The sequence below is a fragment of the Salmo salar genome, chromosome ssa01, assembly GCF_905237065.1.
Source record: "Salmo salar chromosome ssa01, Ssal_v3.1, whole genome shotgun sequence".
NCBI lineage: Eukaryota > Metazoa > Chordata > Actinopteri > Salmoniformes > Salmonidae > Salmo > Salmo salar.
The window spans coordinates 20333364-20352438 of record NC_059442.1 but is presented as its reverse complement, the minus strand read 5'-3'; the positions used below and the strand labels follow the sequence as shown (position 1 = coordinate 20352438).

At 42.3% G+C, this 19075-nt stretch overlaps 1 protein-coding gene across 2 annotated transcripts in view; it reads left to right on the top strand.

Moving 5' to 3' along the window:
• Positions 1–19075, top strand: part of LOC106573328 (EARP-interacting protein homolog) — a 42228-nt gene that overhangs the window by 3166 nt on the left and 19987 nt on the right. For both annotated transcript variants that reach the window (XM_014148406.2, XM_014148327.2), the window contains exons 3-4: positions 4035–4167; positions 5752–5914. In XM_014148406.2, coding sequence (XP_014003881.2) covers positions 4035–4167; positions 5752–5914 — 296 coding nt within the window. The remainder of the gene's footprint in view (positions 1–4034; positions 4168–5751; positions 5915–19075) is intronic.

The window sequence follows — 19075 nt, the reverse complement described above, 5'->3', positions numbered from 1 at the left end:
CACGCCATGTTTTTGAGAGGAAAATACTTATAATGATAGTACTGCTGTGATGCCTGCACCAAGCACTGTTGTTGAGAATTGAAAAACAGAATGTTGGGTGTTTTGTACCAGCATTTCTGAATGCATTGCAGTCACAACAAAGGGAGCAATAATTTCATCCCATCCTTATCACAATGCTGTTTCACTTATGATTATTGGCTGTTCCAGCAAGTGGACTCCTCCTTGAAGATGGCTTCAGTCCCACCCCCAGGCATTGGTCACATAGAGACACCACCTGATTGTCTCTGGCATCAGGCACTTATACAGTAGCTTGGACATGTCACTAAGCTTCCTGCCTCTCTAATGTGGGCTTCAGATATCTAATTTATACCCTCCCTTCCTCTTACCTTAAGTGCCACTCCAGCCCTGAGAGGGCAGCGCCATATGAATGGCAGAACTTTGGGGCTCCTCCAGTTTGTGTGGCATTAAAACATCTCAACCCTGCCACTTCTGCCAGTTCCCTACTCCTCTGTCCTGCTTACTGTCATTAGCACCACTAAAGAGCTTTAACTAAAGGACCAAAAGTGGAGACCGTCGGCGAGCTCCTTTTTATCGTGTCTTTTTCTGCTACATAATTACAACGGGCTGGGAAGGAAGCCCGACTGGGCTGAGAGAGGGATGCAGGGATAAGTCACTCCGCTGGCTCCGGCTGGGGAATAACGCAGGATAAATCACCCATGGGACTTCTCCTCCACCCTGGGTTCATTCAGGGGCCCTACTACCGCTCTTCCTCTTCCCTCCAATTACCCTGTCCCACCAGCACCGACATTTATTTGTATGTCTCCCCCATAAAATTATAACTTTGTGTAATAATCTTTGCTCGATGTGGTCCAGCCCAAGGTTAATGGCAGCCTGTGTGACTTTGAGGCAGCTGAAGGACGCTGTATTCTGCTGCTCCGATGCTCTGCTCCTCTCCTCCCTGCCTGTAAAAAGTGAACAGGGTAGAGGAGTGCCTGGAGTTGTTGTCCAGTGCAACCAGATTAATGGCCCCCACGGTGCAGTGACACTCAGCCTTATTAGAATGACGGGTGTTATTAACCACATCAAACCTCTTGATTGTCGCTGCTTTACCACCTAAGTCAAATATCTATAAAATAGATTTCCATAATGATCCATTCTAATAGGCCTAAGTCAATAGAAGTTCCAATGTCCTGCACACAGCTTGCTTGCAAATATTAGGCCTACGCTTTCTGTTGTAATGCCAACTCTTTAGTCTGCTGACCTTGAAGATGATAGCAAGATAACTTCATGGCTGTTAGACAAACTGCAATCAATTTAACAGGAAGCTTTGGGTCCACAACACCTCTCAACCATTGTCCAATGTAATTGCCATTGATAAAATGCAATTGTGTTCGTTGTCTGTAGCGTTTGCCTGCCCATACCATAACCCCACTGCCACGATGGGGCTATCTGTTCACAACGGTGACATCAGCACACCACTTGCCCACACAATGCCATTCATGCTGTCTGCCATCTGCCCGGTACAGTTGAAACCGGGATTCATCTGTGAAGAGCATACTTCTCCAGCATGCCAGTGGCCATCGAAGGTGAACATTTACTCACTGAAGTCGGTCATAACGCCAAACTGCAGTCAGGTCAAGACCCTGGTGAGGATGATGAGCACGCAGATGAGCTTCCATGAGACGGTTTCCGACAGTTTGTGCAGCAATTCTTCGGTTGTGCAAACCCACAGTTTCATCAGCTGTCCGGATGGCTGGTCTCAGACAATTCCGCAGGTGAAGAAGCTGGATGTGGAGGTCCTGGGCTGGGGTGGTTACACGTGGTCTGCGGTTGTGAGGCCGGTTGGATGTACTGCCAAATTCTCTAAAACGACATTGGAGGCAGCTTATGATAGAGAAATGAACATCTCTGGCAACAGCTCTGGTGGACATTCCTGCAGTTAGCATTTCAATTGCACGCTCCCTCAAAACTTGAGACATCTATGGCATTGTGTTGTGTGACAAAACTGCACATTTTAGAGTGACTTTAGTACAATTGTCCCCAGCACAAGGTGCACCTGTGTAATGATCATCCTGTTTAATCATCTTCTTGATATGCCACACCTGTCAGGTGGATGGATTATATTTGCAAAGGAGAAATGCTCACTAACAGGGATGTAAACTCATTTGTGCACAAAATTGGAGAGAAATAAGCTTTTTGCGTGTCTGGGAAATTTCTGGGATCTTTTATTTCAGCTCATGAACTGTGGGACTAACGCTTTACATGTTGCATTTATATTTTTGTTCAGTATAAATAAAAAAGGAAATAGTTACACAATAAAATAACAGTAATAATAACATACTGTTTTACTGATTTCACAGACAGTGACCCCTGCCTGCTCTGGTGTTCCACATGTTACTTATGTTACTTATCATTATCATCATTATTACTTATCATTACCTGCCCGCCTGTCCAGCATCACTTCTCTGGACGGTTCTGATTTAGAATTTGTGGATAACTACAAATACCTAGGTGTCTGGTTAGACTGTAACTCTCCTTCCAGACTCACATCAATCATCTCCAATCCAAAGTTACATCTAGAATTGGCTTCCTATTTCGCAACAAAGCATCCTTCACTCATGCTGCCAAACATACCCTCGTAAAACTGACCATCCTACCAATCCTCGACTTCGGCGATGTCATTTACAAAATAGCCTCCAATACCCTACTCAACAAGCTGGATGCAGTCTATCACAGTGCCATCCGTTTTGTCACCAAAGCCCCATATACTACCCACCACTGCGACCTGTACGCTCTCGTTGGCTGGCCTTCGCTTCATAATCGTCGCCAAACACATTGGCTCCAGGTCATCTACAAGACCCTGCTAGGTAAAGTCCCCCCTTATCTCCGCTCACTGGTCACCATAGCAGCACCCACCTGTAGCACGCGCTCCAGCAGGTATATCTCTCTGGTCACCCCTAAAGCCAACTCCTCCTTTGGTCGTCTCTCCTTCCAGTTCTCTGCTGCCAATGACTGGAACGAACTACAAAAATCTCTGAAACTGGAAACACTTATCTCCCTCACTAGCTTTAAGCACCAGCTATCAGAGCAGCTCCCAGATCACTGCACCTGTACATAGCCCATCTATAATTTAGCCCAAACTACTACCTCTTCCCCTACTGTATTTATTTATTTTATTTATTATTTTGCTCCTTTGCACCATATTATTTATATTTTAACTTTGAACTTTCTTCAAATTATAATTCTACCATTCCAGTGTTTTACTTGCTATACTTTATTTACTTTGCCATCATGGCCTTTTTTTGCCTTTACCTCCCTTATCTCACATCATTTGCTCACATTGTATATAGTCTTATTTTTGTCTACTGTATCATTGATTGTATGTTGTTTTACTCCATGTGTAACTCTGTGTTTTTGTATGTTGTCGAACTGCTTTGCTTTATCTTGGCCAGGTCGCAATTGTAAATGAGAACTTGTTCTCAACTTGCCTACCTGGTTAAATAAAGGTGAAATAAAATAAAAAATAAAACAAAAAATATGTTGTGAAGGGTGCATAGATTTGATCGATTTTCCTCTATTGGACCTTTCTGCCGTCTAAGACGTGGCGCTCTCTGTAACTCCTCTGAATCGGACCCAACTTCTGAAGGAGTGTTTAATCGCTGCTTTTAAGAGGAAATCGAGACAAAAAAACGCAGTGGGTGTGTGAAGTTAATACATCTTAATAAGTGATGTCTGCATTTAAGGTTGCGTTCACTGTCATATTAAAGACGGAACCTTTTTGTGTGAGGGGTGCTTTGTACTGCTGAGGGTTAGGGCGACTGGTGAAAGATGAGGGGGAGGAGGCGCTCCTCTGTCTGTGTTCTCACTAGAACCTCGTCCTCACTGCTCTCCCCTCTCTCTCTCTCTCTCTCCTCTCTCCTTCCCTCACACTCTCTCTCCTCCCGCCTCTCTCTCTCTCTCCTCTCTCCTTCCCTCACACTCTCTCTCCTCCCGCCTCTCTTTCTCTCTCCTCTCTCCCTTTCTCCTTTCCACAGATCCACATCATTGACTTTGATGATGAGAATAACATCATTAGTAAGAGCGTCCTGCAGCACCAGGCAGGGGAGATATGGCACATCAGTGCCAGTCCTGCAGATAAAGCCGTGCTGACGACCTGCTACAACAAAAGTGAGGCTCCCGACCGCGCTCCCCTTGCATCTTTCTTTTTTTCTCCTTCTCTCTCTGTCTGTCTGCCTCTCTCACTCTTTATCTCTCATTTTTTTCAGTCTCTTTCCTGTCTTTATGTTACTAGTCTCTCTCTCACAACTAGGGGCCAGTGTTTTTCCTGGTCAAGTCGTGTGTTCAGGAAAATCTCATGACCCCATAAGGTATACTGCATTCTGTCTTGAAATTAAAGGATGTTACTTATATGTAACCATCTAGGCAAGGCGGTGACAACCCTGTTAGCCAGCCATGTGTACCCCTGACCATGGCCAAGATATGACACACAAGCCCAGACTCACACCATGCTCCCACCCTGCCATTTCACACTAGCAATTATGCTAAAGTAACACGTCCCATTTCTTTCACACTCCTTCTGCCAACAGTTGCCTCGAGACAATTACAAATCTAAACAAACATGAAGAGACGATTTGGATGAGAAAGAGTGGAGAAAAAAAAGTAATTACATTTCTGAGTTTATTAGATGGATGCCTTTGGCCTTGGTGGGGTTAGTGACAGTAGGAATCAGCTCTGGATGTAGGCTACTGTAGTTGTGAGGAGACAAACCAGGAGAGAGGCATTGAAAACAAGGCCACGGTACTCTCACTCTCCTCTCTTTGCGTCAGCCCTATTGTGGCGGAGGGCTGTGATACACATTATGTCAGAGTACAGTTCAAAAGAGAAATGTAATTATCATGACATCCAATCTAATGGAGTAGCCCCAGTCAAAAAGAAGTGAAGATCATATGCCCTCACTTTACCCACTACCTTTTTCTCTACAGCTGCTGCTGAGGCACATTCCTTCCTATTCACTGTCTGATCTGGGGAGATGGGCTGTCTCTCTCCTGATGGTGTTGTGGTGGGGATAGTGTTGTGGTGGGTGTGGTGGAGATGGTGGTGTGGTGGAGGTGTGAACGGGGCATAGCTTTACATGTGTAGACAGCCATGACAGAGTGAGAAACTGGGAGAGCAGGGAGGCGTGGAGGCCAGGGTAGGCCTTTAGGGGCAGCCGAAACCAGAGGGAGAGGCCCACAGTTAGTCTCTCGCTCTCTCTCATTCTGTTTCGCTCTCTTTCTTTATATCTCCTCTCTCTCTTGCTCTATTGCTCTCTTTCTCAATCTTCTTCCCTCTCTCTGCCTCTCTTGTCAGCTGGGCCCTACATACTTCAGCTCACATGATGACAGCTGCTGCTGGAATGGGTTAGAACTCAGAGACCAGACCCTCCCACACATGCATGTCAGACTTGGAATTTATTTTTATGAATAATGTTTCTGTCACTTGACTTGCTCGATCTATCTACTCACGATCTGCTCGCTGTACATTTCAGGACACTCAAGAAATGGATTTGATTGCAAGCCAGCACCTACAGGGATCTAGCTGTACCAGGTTTATGAGAACCCCAAAACAGGTCCCTAAGTAGGTCCTATAGATCTGGTCCAGCTGGAAGCCTGTGTGTGCTGTCTTTCATTCACACCCATGTCCTGAGTGAGTTCCCAGTTCGCCCACCCCCTTCAGGTGTGTAACTCTGCCTGTTTCTGCTGTCCCCTCCAGCCAGTGAGAGTCGCGTGGTGACATGTGGGGCTGTTTGGAGGATGCCCCCAGAGTGGGAGTCAGGGAGCCATGAATGCCCAGACGATCCCCACAACTCCCACAACCCCCAGAACCTGGAACTCCTCTGTCACCTTGACAACAGCTCCCACGGCAACGCCTCCTGGTAGGTTTCACTCAGACCGTAACCTACAGCTACAGTACTGTATACAACAAAACATAACACAGTCATATCAATTCAACCCTGAAACTGTAGGGGTTCCACGACCTCCTGTTTTGATCCTTTTCTCTGCTCTTTTCTCCTTTGTTCTTTTTCCCCTCGTTCTCTGTTCCTCTATCTCATCTGCTTTCCTTCTCCCCCTCTATCTCTCTATCTTTCACCGTTTGACTCCATTGTTTTGTCTTTCTAAAATCTATCGCCCTGCTTTTCACCATTTATACCACTATACTCACTTATCTTCCTCTGTCTTTATCTCTCTATCTCTCATTCTCCCTCTTCATCTCTTTATCACCCTCTGTCACTTTCTCTGTCGCTCTCTTGCTCCTTCCCTCACTCCCTCTCTCCCTCCCATACAGAAGGGTATCCTGGTCTATAATTTACTTTACCATACAATCCAGCAAACCAAAATTGTTTCTGTGAAAGTTCCCAGAACATTCATTAGGTTGTGGCAAATGTTCTCATAGCACAAGAACTGTCCAGTCGAGGTGATGATTATAGAAGGTTTGAATAAAACATTTGCCTGATTTTGCAAGAACGTTCCTAGAACATATTTAATCTGTTCTTTAAAGATTCCCAGAATTTTTCATTAGGTTGTGGGGACATGACAAGGGATATGTTCCCAAAACACAAAAAACTGTCTGGTTGTGCTGACATTTACGTAAAGTTTGTATCAGGGTGCACCAAACGTTGCTTTGATGTTGCAAGAATGTTGACAGAACAGCCTTTCTGAATCCTTTAAAGTTTCCCAGAACATGTAATTAGGTTGTGGGAACAGTGTGGGTACATGGGTTCCCAAAACACAAAATATGCTTAGTTGTGATGACATTCATACAATGTTTAAGTTGGGTTGCACAGGACATTCCCTTCATCACATCTGGTGAAAGTCTTATAAAATGTGATTTTATTTAGATAGGGCTTCCTTTAAATAACTTGAACATTTGATTTGTATTGTTGTGTATTCATATGCTTCTCAGAACCTTCAAACTAAGAGCCTTCAAACTCAATAAGAAAACAATTTGACGTTTTCTCAATTTCAAAATCAAATTTCATAATAAAACGTTTAACACGTGATGAAGAGAAGTGCACAGCATATAAAGAGGATGGGTGAAGTTATGGTGAATAACCACGTTACCAGTATTTCTCTGGGTTAGACATGTTTAAGAAGGCTTAACATTGTGGATTGACCATACTGCGATGCTATACTGAACAATAAAATATGTAAGAGAGCTTCCCTGGTGGATAAAAGCCCTGGCTTGGAAACCATACATTGCAGGTTCAAACCCCACATGTGCAGATTGTCAACATATGAAGTATAAAAAAATATGGTTTTATTTGTATGATTAAATGCTGTTCAAATGTCCTATGAATTAAATTATTATTATGCGTCTCTAGATCACCTACAATCAGGGTTGGGAAGGTTACTTTCTAAATGTAATCCGTTACAGTTACTAGTTACCTTTCCAAAATTGTAATCAGTAACGTAACTTTTGGATTACCCAAACTGAGTAACGTAATCTGATTACATTTCATTACTTTTAGATTACTTTCCCCTTAAGAGGCATTAGAAGAAGACAAAAATGTATGTTACTAATTGAACGACATCTATTGCAGGGTAAATCAATGTTAAAGTTAACAGTACATAGCTGGCCAAATATGGATGTTCAATTTTACTATATGGGTTGGTTATGTAGGCTTCTTCTAACCCCTCGCTTTCTACTGCATATAATTCTACGATTAAATTATATCTTTACATTAAACAAAGTCTTATGAGAATTCCAGTCATTCCAATAAATGTTATACCCCTTGATCTTCAAGAATAGGACTTGGAAATATATATAGATTAGCCAAATTGTTTTACCTGAGCATGACCTAGGTCTGGGTGATGTGGCTAAAATATTATATCACAGTATTTAAAAACAGAAAATGTACAGTATTTTTTGTTTTTGAATAATAAAAGTTCTACGTTTGCTTTATGAGTAGTGAGTGATCCTAGGGTGGCAACACATAGACTCATTGAAATCACTTTAGAATGTTCCTCCATTCTGATTGTTTTATACTGTTCAATTCAACTTCAACCAAAACAAATTTCAGAACAAATTAAATTTCTGCATTTCCTGCACTCAATTGCAGTGGTGGAAAAAGTACTCAATTGTCATACTTGAGTAAAAGTAAAGATACGTTAATAGAAAATGACTCAAGTAAAAGTGAAAGTCACCCAGTAAAATACTAGTTGATTAAAAGTCTAAAAGTATTTGGTTTTAAATATACTTAAGTATCAAAAGTAAATGTAATTGATAAAATGTACTTAAGTATCAAAAGTAAAAGTATAAATAATTTCAAATTCCTTACATTAAGAATGGCACTATTTTCTAGTTTTTATTTATTTACGGATAGCCAGGGACACACTCCAACACTCATAATTTACAAAACAAAGCATTTGTGTTTAGTGAGTCCTCCAGATCAGAGGCAGTAGATGACCAGGGAAAATGTATGGAGTAAAAGGTACAGTATTTTCTTTAGGAATGTAGTGAAGTAAAAGTTGTCAAAAATAAAAATAGTTAAGTACAAATACCAAAAGAAACGACTTAAGTGGTACTTGAAAGTATTTTTACTTAAGTACTTTACAATGTTCAATTGAGAATTTCCACACTGCCACGTCGGCTGCATGATATGGGCAAATAATCTAGGACTTATTTTTAACCAAACTGGCAGCTTCATTAAATACTACCTGCAAAACACCAACAAAGAGGCGACTCCGGGATGCTGGCCTTCTAGGCAGAGTCTCTCTGTCCAGTGTCTGTGTTCTTTTGCCCATCTCAATCTTTTCTTTTTATTGGCCAGTCTGAGATATGGCTTTTTCTTTGCAACTCTGCCTAGAAGGCCAGCATCCGGAGTCGCCTCTTCACTTGAGACTGGTGTTTTGCGGGTACTATTTAATGAAGCTGCCAGTTGAGGACTTGTGAGGCGTCTGTTTCTCAAACTAGACACTCTAATGTACTTGTCCTCTTGCTCAGTTGTGCACCGGGGCCTCCCACTCCTCTTTCTATTCTGGTTAGAGCCGGTTTACGCTGTACGAGATCTTCAGTTTCATGACAATTTCTCGCATTCAATAGCCTTCATTTCTCAGAACAAGAATAGACTGACGAGTTTCAGAAGACAGTTATTTGTTTCTGGCCATTTTGAGCCTGTAATTGAACCCAGAAATGCTGATGCTCCAGATACTCAACTAGTCTAAAGAAGGCCAGTTTTATTGCTTCTTTAATCAGAACAACAGTTTTCAGCTGTGCTAACATAATTGCAAAAGGGTTTTCTAATGATCAATTAGCCTTTTAAAACGATAAACTTGGATTAGCTAACACAACGTACACCAACGTACATTTGAATGACACTGACGGGTAGTGTTTTTACAACTAATGCCGATTTGCCTGAGGCTGATGCCGTGCAGGTGTTTGTACACATGCATATACACACACTCTCATTCAAATAAACACATACAAGAACACACACATGCATGTAATAGTGCCAGACATGCACACAAACATATAAAGTAAGCATTGCTGTTATGATTTCAGTTGTCCTTGATGTCCTTTGTTTTACATTTACTTTTTATTTTATTTTTGATTGCATTGTTTTCTGTTTTCTTCTGTCTTTTCCTTTTTTCTCTTTCGTTCATTCTCTTGGTGGTGCATTGGGGGGTTCTTGGGGGTGGGGAATGGAATTAATTGTATTTTTTATTTTCTTTCTTCCGGGGGGGACTGTGGGAGGGGTCTCGAATGGTTGAGGGACAGCTATTGGGGAAATCTTGGAGGGTTCGGGTTTCACAAGATTGTGATCATGAAAAAGGAAACTATGACATATATTTTATAACACTATCATCCACACGCACCCTCACACATAAGGATGCCTCTGTTGCTGAAAGACTGATACATGTTTGATAGTGTCTTGATGCTGTATTGTTTGTCCTTCATGTTCTAATACTTTAATATTACCCCTTCCTTGAGTTTTTTTGTAATAAATAATGATTAAAAAATATATATTATTATAATAATAATAATAATAATAATAATAAAAAAAAACACAACGTACCATTGGAACATAGGAGTGATGGTTGCTGATAATGGGCCTGTGTACGCCTATGTAGATATTCCATAAAACATAGTCATTTAAAACATTAACAATGTCTACACTGTATTTCTGATTAATTCTGTTATTTTAATGGACAAAAAATGTGCTTTTCTTTAAAAAAACAAGGACATTTCTAAGTGACCCTAAACTTTTGAACGGTAGCATACATACACTACCGGTCAAAAGTTTTAGAACACCTACTCATTCAAGGGTTTTTCTTTATTTTGACTATTTTCTTCATTGTAGAATATTAGTGAATACATCAAAACTATGAAATAACACATATGGAATCATTTAGTAACCAAAAAAGTGTTAAACAAATCCAAATAGATTTGTTATTTTTCAAATAGCCACCCTTTGCCTTGATGATAACTTGGCACACTTTTGGCATTCTCTCAACCAGCTTCATGAGGTAGTCACCTGGAATCCCACGATCCATCAAACCCATTTTGTGTGTCATCATTGTGGTCTCTGACTTGTGGAACAAACTTCAACTTGCGCCTTTTTTCAATGCTGAATTAGAATGTTATTGAGAAAATAGAGGATTGTCAAATATTTTTTTGCGCAAACATCCTTTCTGATTTTAACACTAATCCTCAAAGTAATAATCTAGTTTTTCAAAAGTATCTGTAATCTAATTACAATATTGCTGGTATAACAGTTAACATTTTTGTAATCTCTTTGTAATCTGTTACTACCCAAACCTGCCTACAATACAATGGAAAACGTAATGGGGGATGTATTCCAGTCTGCTTTCTTAAGCTTTCATTTGCATGCTGAGAGTGTTGTGGTAAAATTTGGTCAAGCTTTTACTGTATATAACATTTTATAAATGTTCTTGAACTGTTCTGAGGACCTCCAAGATGAGGTAAAATGTATATTGTGTAAACATCAATGGAATATTATGTTAAACCTAAAACAAATATGCTATGAATGTCATAAAAACAGATTTATTTCAGTCTTACAACATTAAGGAAATGTCCTGTGCAGCCTAACTTAAACATTGTATGAATGTCATTACAATTGAGCGTATTTTGGGTTTTGGGAACATATCACTTGTCATGTCCCCACAATGTTACCACAACCTAATGAAACATTCTGGAAACCTTTTTTAAAGGACAGACAAAATGTACTCTGGGAACATTCTTGTAACATCCAGGTAAATGTTTTTTGCACCCTAAAAGAAACATTGTAGAATCATCCACACAAATTGACAGTTTTTATGTTTTGGCAACATATCTTTTGGGATGTCCCCACAATGTTCACACGACCTAGTGAAACAATCTGGGAACCTTTTAAAGAACAGATGAAATGTCTTATAGGAACGTTCTTGCAACATCAGGCAAATGTTTTATACGAACATTCTATAATCATCGCCACAAATGGAGAGTTCTTTCACAGAACCTATTTTGGATGGCTGGGAAAACATTACTGGTACATTGTGTTATTACATTTCCTGGAAACCTAAAGAGAACTTTAGGAAACCTAAAGAGGACTCCTAATGTTAGATAAAACCCTAGCTAGATCATAATGGGAATCTTAGCTAATGTTCTGGGAATGTTCCCTGTTAGCTTGGTATGCTGTGCTGTGCTGTGCAAAGTATTGACTGACCTACATATCCCAGGGCTCAGCCACTGCTCAGTGCTTTTCTTATAGCTGCATACACTACATTCACCATCATTTATTGTACAGGAAAATAAAATCAATGCTCATCCCATTTTTTACTTCGGTAGCTGCCTCATCCCTTTGGAAAAGATAATGCATTTTAGCATTTGAAATGACATGTTTCCATTTTGAGTCTTCCCTGAGCAGTATTTTCTTATGTTTCAGAGAGGTCCATTTACTGTGTGTGTGTGTGTGTGTGTGTAATAGCCTTCTGTTGGTGAAGATCCAAGGGTGGGTGAGGTGCGGCTCTGAGGAGGAGATTGATGGTTCTGGTGTCAGCCCCTCTGACACCCTCAGAGCTGCAACATTCGGAATGGCATGTTTCTGTATCTGTTTCTATATCTGTGTATGTGGGCTGTTTGCTATGTGAGCCTTGTATCCTTTGCTTTAATGTATTGGCTCTGAGAAATGGATGGCTTTGGTTTGGTACCCACCTCGTCCATCTCTTTCAGGCAGCAGCCCCCACTCGCTCTGACTACGCTGGCAGGAGTACAGCAATCAGTGTGTGTGTGTGTGTGTGTGTGTGTGTGTGTGTGTGTGTGTGTGTGTGTGTGTGTGTGTGTGTGTGTGTGTGTGTGTGTGTGTGTGTGTGTGTGTGTGTGTGTGTGTGTGTGTGTGTGTGATAGAAGGAGTATGTGAGAGTCTGTCTGTCTGTACGTCCTTTATGGCTGTGCCTTTGTTCCACCATCCTCCACCACGTCTCTTATATTCAGCCACCATATCCCTCCTTAGTCTGGGTGGACAAACATTTGGGCTAGTGTCATGTTGTGAAGCGTGCCTGGATTGAAGAAACAAACAAAGCTTTAATATATATATATTTCTCTCCCCTGCTTTGGGGAGCCAAGCACCTCATTTCGATTTGGAGCAGCACCAGGCTCAGGAATCGATTCCCATGGAGCGATTAGGACCAATCAGGGCCTGGGTGAGCACCTTGCGGAATCATGAAGCTCAACAGACACTGTTTTATTGTCTACGCTGTGGTGTGACAGGAGGGGGGAGGGGGTAAAGTTTGTTTTGTGTGTGTATGTCTATGAGTGTGGAGCCTATGCGGACAGGGGTGTGTGTGTGTATGCCTGTGTGTTGTTGAAGGGGGGGTGTGTGTATCACAGTGTGATTTGTACTCCAAGGGACTGTTAGCAATCAATGTTTGCCCAATGGGAGCCTAGACAGCTAGATCGTCATGCAGGCCAGTCAATACTGTCAGCAATGTGAGCGGCCGTGACGACCCGTCTTCAATTGTACACTAACTCGGCATGGCTGATTTTAATCCTGGCCCCCCCATACACACACACATTTTACATTGTTCCCTCTCATCTCCTTTTTCTTAGTTCCTATCACTCACTCACTCACTCACTCACTCACTCACTCACTCACTCACTCACTCACTCACTCACTCACTCACACACACACACACACACACACACACCTTGGACTTATAGCTCTATGCTACTGATCCCTCACTGTAACTCTGTAGCCAAACTGATTTCTCTGTGTGTCTGTATTCCCCAAAGCAGACCAATCTAATACCATGAGCGGTGTGTGCATCTGTTGCTATTGAATTAAACTCATCTGAATGCAAGGCAGACAAGGAAACAATCTGATGAGAAGGAAGAAGGCAGGCATCTCGTCCTATACTGTCTGAGCTATAAACTCCCTTCCCCAGCAGTCCTCCATGTATTTACATATTCCCTCCCTACCAGGATGCCATGCCACTCAAGGTCAAATGCATGGGACATGGGAAACATATGTTTACATTGCCAAAGCAAGTGAAATGGATAATAAACTAAATGAACTGTAAACCTTACACTCACAAAAGTTCCAAAATAATAAAGACATTTCAAATGTCATTATGTCTATATACAGTGTTGTAATGATGTGCAAATAGTTAAAGTACAAAAGGGAAAATAAATAAATATGTGTCTCTAATATGGTCATACATTTGGCAGGAGGTTAAGAAGTTTCATTTTGTGGGCAGTGTGCACATAGCCTGTCTTCTCTTGAGAGCCAGGTCTGCCTTCGGCAGCCTTTCTCAATAGCAAGGCTATGCTCACTGAGTCTGTACATAGTCAAAGATTTCCTTAAGTTTAGGTCAGTCACAGTGGTCAGGTTTTCTGCCACTGTGTACTCTCTGTTTAGGGCCAGAAATCATTCTAGTTTGCTGTTTAAAAAAAAATAATCTTTCCAATGTGTCAAGTAATTATCTTTTTGTTTTCTCATGATTTGGTTGGGTCTAATTGTGTTGCTGCCCTCGGGCTCTGTGGGGTCTGTTTATGAACAGAGCCCCAGGACCAGCTTGCTTAAGGGCTCTTCTCCAGGTTCATTTCTCTGTAGGTGATGGCTGTGTTATGGAAGGTTTGGGAATCGCGTGCTTTTAGGTAGTTGTAGAATTTAACGGCTCTTTTCTGGATTTTGATCATAAGTGGGTATCGGCATAATTCAGCTCTGCATGTAATATTTGGTGTTTTATGTTGTACACAGAGGATATTCTTTGCAGAATTATGCATGTAGAGTCTCAATTTGGTGTTTTTCCATTTTGTGAATTCTTAGTTGGTGAGTGGACCCCAGACCTCACCACCATAAAGGCCAATGGGTTCTATAACTGATTCAAGTGTTTTAGCCAGATCCTAATTGTTATGTCAGCGTAGCCTAGTGGTTAGAGCGTTGGACTAGTAACCGAAAGGTTGCAAGATCGAATCCCCGAGCAGACAAGGTACAAATCTGTCGTTCTGCCCCTGAACAAGGCAGTTAACCCACTCTTCCTAGGCCGTCATTGAAAATAAGAATTTGTTCTTAACTGACTTGCCTAGTTTTTTATTTTATTTTTTTATGTTCCTTTTGATGGCATAGAAGGCCCTTCTTGCCTTGTCTCTCAGATCGTTCACAGCTTTGTGGAAGTTACCTGTGGCGCTGATGTTTAGACCGAGGTATGTATAGTTTTTTGTGTGCTCTAGGGCAATGGTGTCAAGATGGAATTTGTTTTCGTGGTCCTGGCAACTGGACCTTTTTTTTGGAACACCAATATTTTTGTCTTACAATGGTTTGTCAGGGCCCAGGTCTGACAGAATCTGTGCGGAAGATCTAGGTGCTGCTGTAGGCCCTCCTTGGTTGGGGACAGAAGCACCAGATCATCAGGAAACAGTAGACATTTTACTTCAGATTCTACCAGGCCGGGTGCTGCAGACTGTTCTCGTGCCCTCGCCAATTCGTTGGTATATATGTTGAAGAGGGTGGGGCTTAAACTGCATCCCTGTCTCACCCTCCGGCCCCGTGGAAAGAAATGTGTGGGTTCTTTGCCAATTTTAACCACACACTTGTTGTTTGTTTACATGGATTTTATAATGTCGTATGTTTGCCCCCCAACACAACTTTCCATCAATTTGTAACGCAGACCCTCATGCCAAATTGAGTTGAAAGCTCTTTTTAAATCAGCAAAGCATGAGAAGACTTTGCCTTTGTTTTGGTTTGTTTATTTGTCAATTAGGGTGTGCAGAGTGAATATGTGGTCTGTCGTATGGGAATTTGGTAAACAGACAATTTGACATTTGCTCAGTACATTGTTTTCGCTGAGGAAATGTACGAGTCTGCTGTTAATGATAATGCAGAGGATTTTCCCAAGGTTGCTGTTGACGCACATGCCCTGCTAGTTATTGGGGTCAAATTTGTCTCCACTTTTGTGGTTTTGGATGATCAGTCCTTGGTTCCAAATATTTTGGAAGATGCGAGAGCTGAGGATGATGTTAATTTAAGGAGTTTAAGTGTAGCCAATTGTTATGTCTGGTAAGACAAGGGGTGGGGGGGTGTGTCTTTTTGTCAATAACAGCTGGTGTGCGATGTCTAATATAAAAGAAGTCTCGAGGTATTGCTTGCCTGAGGTAGAGTACCTCATGATAAGCTGTAGACCACACTATGTACCAAGAGAGTTCTCATCTATATTATGTGTTGCCATCTATTTACCACCACAGACCGATGCTGGCACTAAGACCGCACTCAACCAACTCTATAAGGCCATAAGCAAACAAGAAAATGCTCACCCAGATGCGGTGCTCCTAGTGCCGGGGACTTTAATGCAGGCAAACTTAAATAACATTTTTACCAGCATGTCACATGTGCAACCAGTGGGATAAAAAACCCTACACCACCTGTTCTACACACACAGAGATGCATACAAAGCTCTCCCCTGCCCTCCATTTGGCAAATCTGACCATAATTCTATCCTGATCCCTGCTTACAAATAAAAACTAAAGCAGGAAGTACCAGTGTCTGGCTCAATACGGAAGTGGTCAGATGACGCGGATGCTATGCTAGAGGACTGTTTTGCAAACAGAGACTGGAATATGTTCCGGTATTCATCCAATGGCATTGAGGAGTATACCACCTCAGTCATCGGCTTAATCAAGAAGTACATCGACGACATCGTCCCCACAGTGACCATACGTACAGTTGAAGTCGGAAGTTTACACACACCTTAGCCAAATACATTTAAACTCAGTTTTTCACAATTCCTGACATTTAAGCCTAGTAAAAATTCCCTGTCTTAGGTCAGTTAGGATCACCACTTTATTTTAAGAATGTGAAATGTCAGAATAATAGTAGAGAGAATGATTTATTTCAGCTTTTATTTCTCTCATCACATTCCCAGTGGGTCAGAAGTTTACATACACTCAATTAGTATTTGGTACCATTGCCTTTAAATTGTTTAACTTGGGTCAACTGTTTCGTGTAGCCTTCCACAAGCTTCCCACAATAAGTTGGGTGAATTTTGGCCCATTCCTCATGACAGAGCAGGTGTAACTGAGTCAGGTTTGTAGGCCTCCTTGCTCACACACACTTTTTCAGTTCTGCCCACAAATTTTCTATAGGATTGAGGTCAGGGCTTTGTGATGGCCACTCCAATACCTTGACTTTGTTGTCCTCAAGCCATTTTGCCACAACTTTGGAAGTATGCTTGGGGTCATTGTCCATTTGGAAGACCCATTTGTGACCAAGCTTTAACTTCCTGACTGATGTCTTGAGATGTTGCTTCAATATATCCACATAATTTTATTTCTCATGATGCCATCTATTTTGTTCCTCCTGTAGCCAAGCACCCCCACAACATGATGCTGCCACCCCCGTGCTTCATGGTTGGGATGGTGTTCTTCAGCTTGCAAGCCTCCCCTTTTTTCCTCCAAACATAACGATGGTCATTATGGCCAAGCAGTTCTATTTTTGTTTCATCAGACCTGAGGACATTTCTTCAAAAAGTACGATCTTTGTCCCCATGTGCAGTTGCAAACCGTAGTCTGGCTTTTTTATGGTGGTTTTGGAGCAGTGGCTTCTTCCTTGCTGAGCGGCCTTTCAGGTTATATCGATATAGGACTCGTTTTACTGTGGATATCGATATTTTTATACCTGTTTCCTCCAGCATCTTCACAAGGTCCTTTGCTGTTGTTCTGGGATTGATTTACACTTTTCGCACCAAAGTATGTTCATCTCTAGGAGACAGAATGCGTCTCCTTCCTGAGCGGTATGACGGCTGCGTGGTCCAATGGTGTTTATTCTTACTGTTGTTTGTACAGATGAACGTGGTACCTTCAGGCGTTTGGTTCATCCTTGGCAGCAATTTCTAGAATTGTGGAGGTCTGCAATTTTTTTTCTGAGGTCTTGGCTGATTTCTTTAGATTTTCCCATGATGTCAAGCAAAGAGGCACTGAGTTTGAAGGTAGGGCTTGAAGTACATCCACAGGTACACCTCCAAATGACTTAAATGTTGTCAATTAGCTTATCAGAAGCTTCTAAAGCCTTTACATCATTTTCTGGAATTTTCCAAGCTGTTTAAAGGCACAGTCAACTTAGTGTATGTAAACCTCTGACCCACTGGAAGTGTGATTCAGTCAATTATAAGTGAAATAATCTGTCTATAACAATTGTTGGCAAAATTACTTGTGTCATGCACAAAGTAGATGTCCTAACCTACATGCCAAAACTATAGTTTGTTAATGAGAAATTTGTGGAGTGGTTGAAAAACAAGTTTTAATGACTCCAACCTAAGTGTATGTAAACTTCCGACTTCAACTATTCATATCCCAACCAGAAACCATGGATTACAGGCAACATCCGCATCGAGCTAAAGGCTAGAGCTGACGCATTCAAGGAGCAGGACACTAATCCGGACGCCTATACGATATGCCCTCAGACGAACCATCAAACAAGCAAAGCGTCTATACAGGATTAAGATTGAATCCTACTACACCGGCCTGACGCTCGTCGGATGTGGCAGGGCTTGAAAACTATTACGGACTACAAAGGGAAACCCAGACGCGAGCTGCCCGGTGACGCGAGCCTACCAGACGAGCTAAATGCCTTTTATGCTCACTTCGAGGCAAGCAACACAGAAGCATGCACAAGCTGTTCTGGATGACTGTGTGATTACACTCTCAGTAGCTGATGTGAGCAAGACCTTTAAACAGGTCAACATTCACAAAGCCGCGTGGCCAGATGGATTACCAGGATGTGTACTCAAAGCATGCGCGCGCCAACTGTCAAGTATCTTCACTGACATTTTCAACCTCTCCCTGACTGAGTCTGTAATACCTACATGTTTCAAGCAGACCACCACAGTCCCTGTGCCCAAGGAAGCGAAGGTACCCTGCCTAAATGATTACCACCCGGTGGCCCTCACGTTGGTAGCCATGAAGTGCTTTGAAAGGCTGATCATGGCTCACATCATCAGCATCCTCCCAGATACCCTCGACCCACTCCAATTCTCATATCGCCCCAACAGATCCACAGATGACGCAATCTCAATCACACTCCTCACCGCCATTTCTCACCTGGACAAAAATAACATCAATGTGAGAATGCTGTTCATCGACTACAGCTCAGCGTTCAACACCATAGTGCCCACGAAGCTCATCTCTAAGCTAAGGACCCTGGGACTCAACACCTACCTCTGCAACTTGATCCTGGACTTCCTGACGGGCCGCCCCCAGATGGTAAGAGAAGGCAACAACACACTGGGGCCCCTCAGGGGTGTGTACTTAGTCTCCTCCTGTACTCCCTGTTCACCCACGACTGCGTGGCCAAGCACGACTCCAACACCATCATTAAGTTTGCTGACGACACAACAGTGGTAGGCATGATCACCGACAACGATGAGACAGTCTATAGGGAGGAAGTCAGAGAACTGGCAGTGTGGTGCCAGGACAAGAACCTCTCCCTCAATGTGAGCAAGACAAAGGAGCTGATCGTGGACTACAGGGAAAGGCGGGCCGAAAAGGCGGGCCGAACAGGCCCCCATTAACATCAACGGGGCTGTTGGAGCAGGTCGAGAGCTTC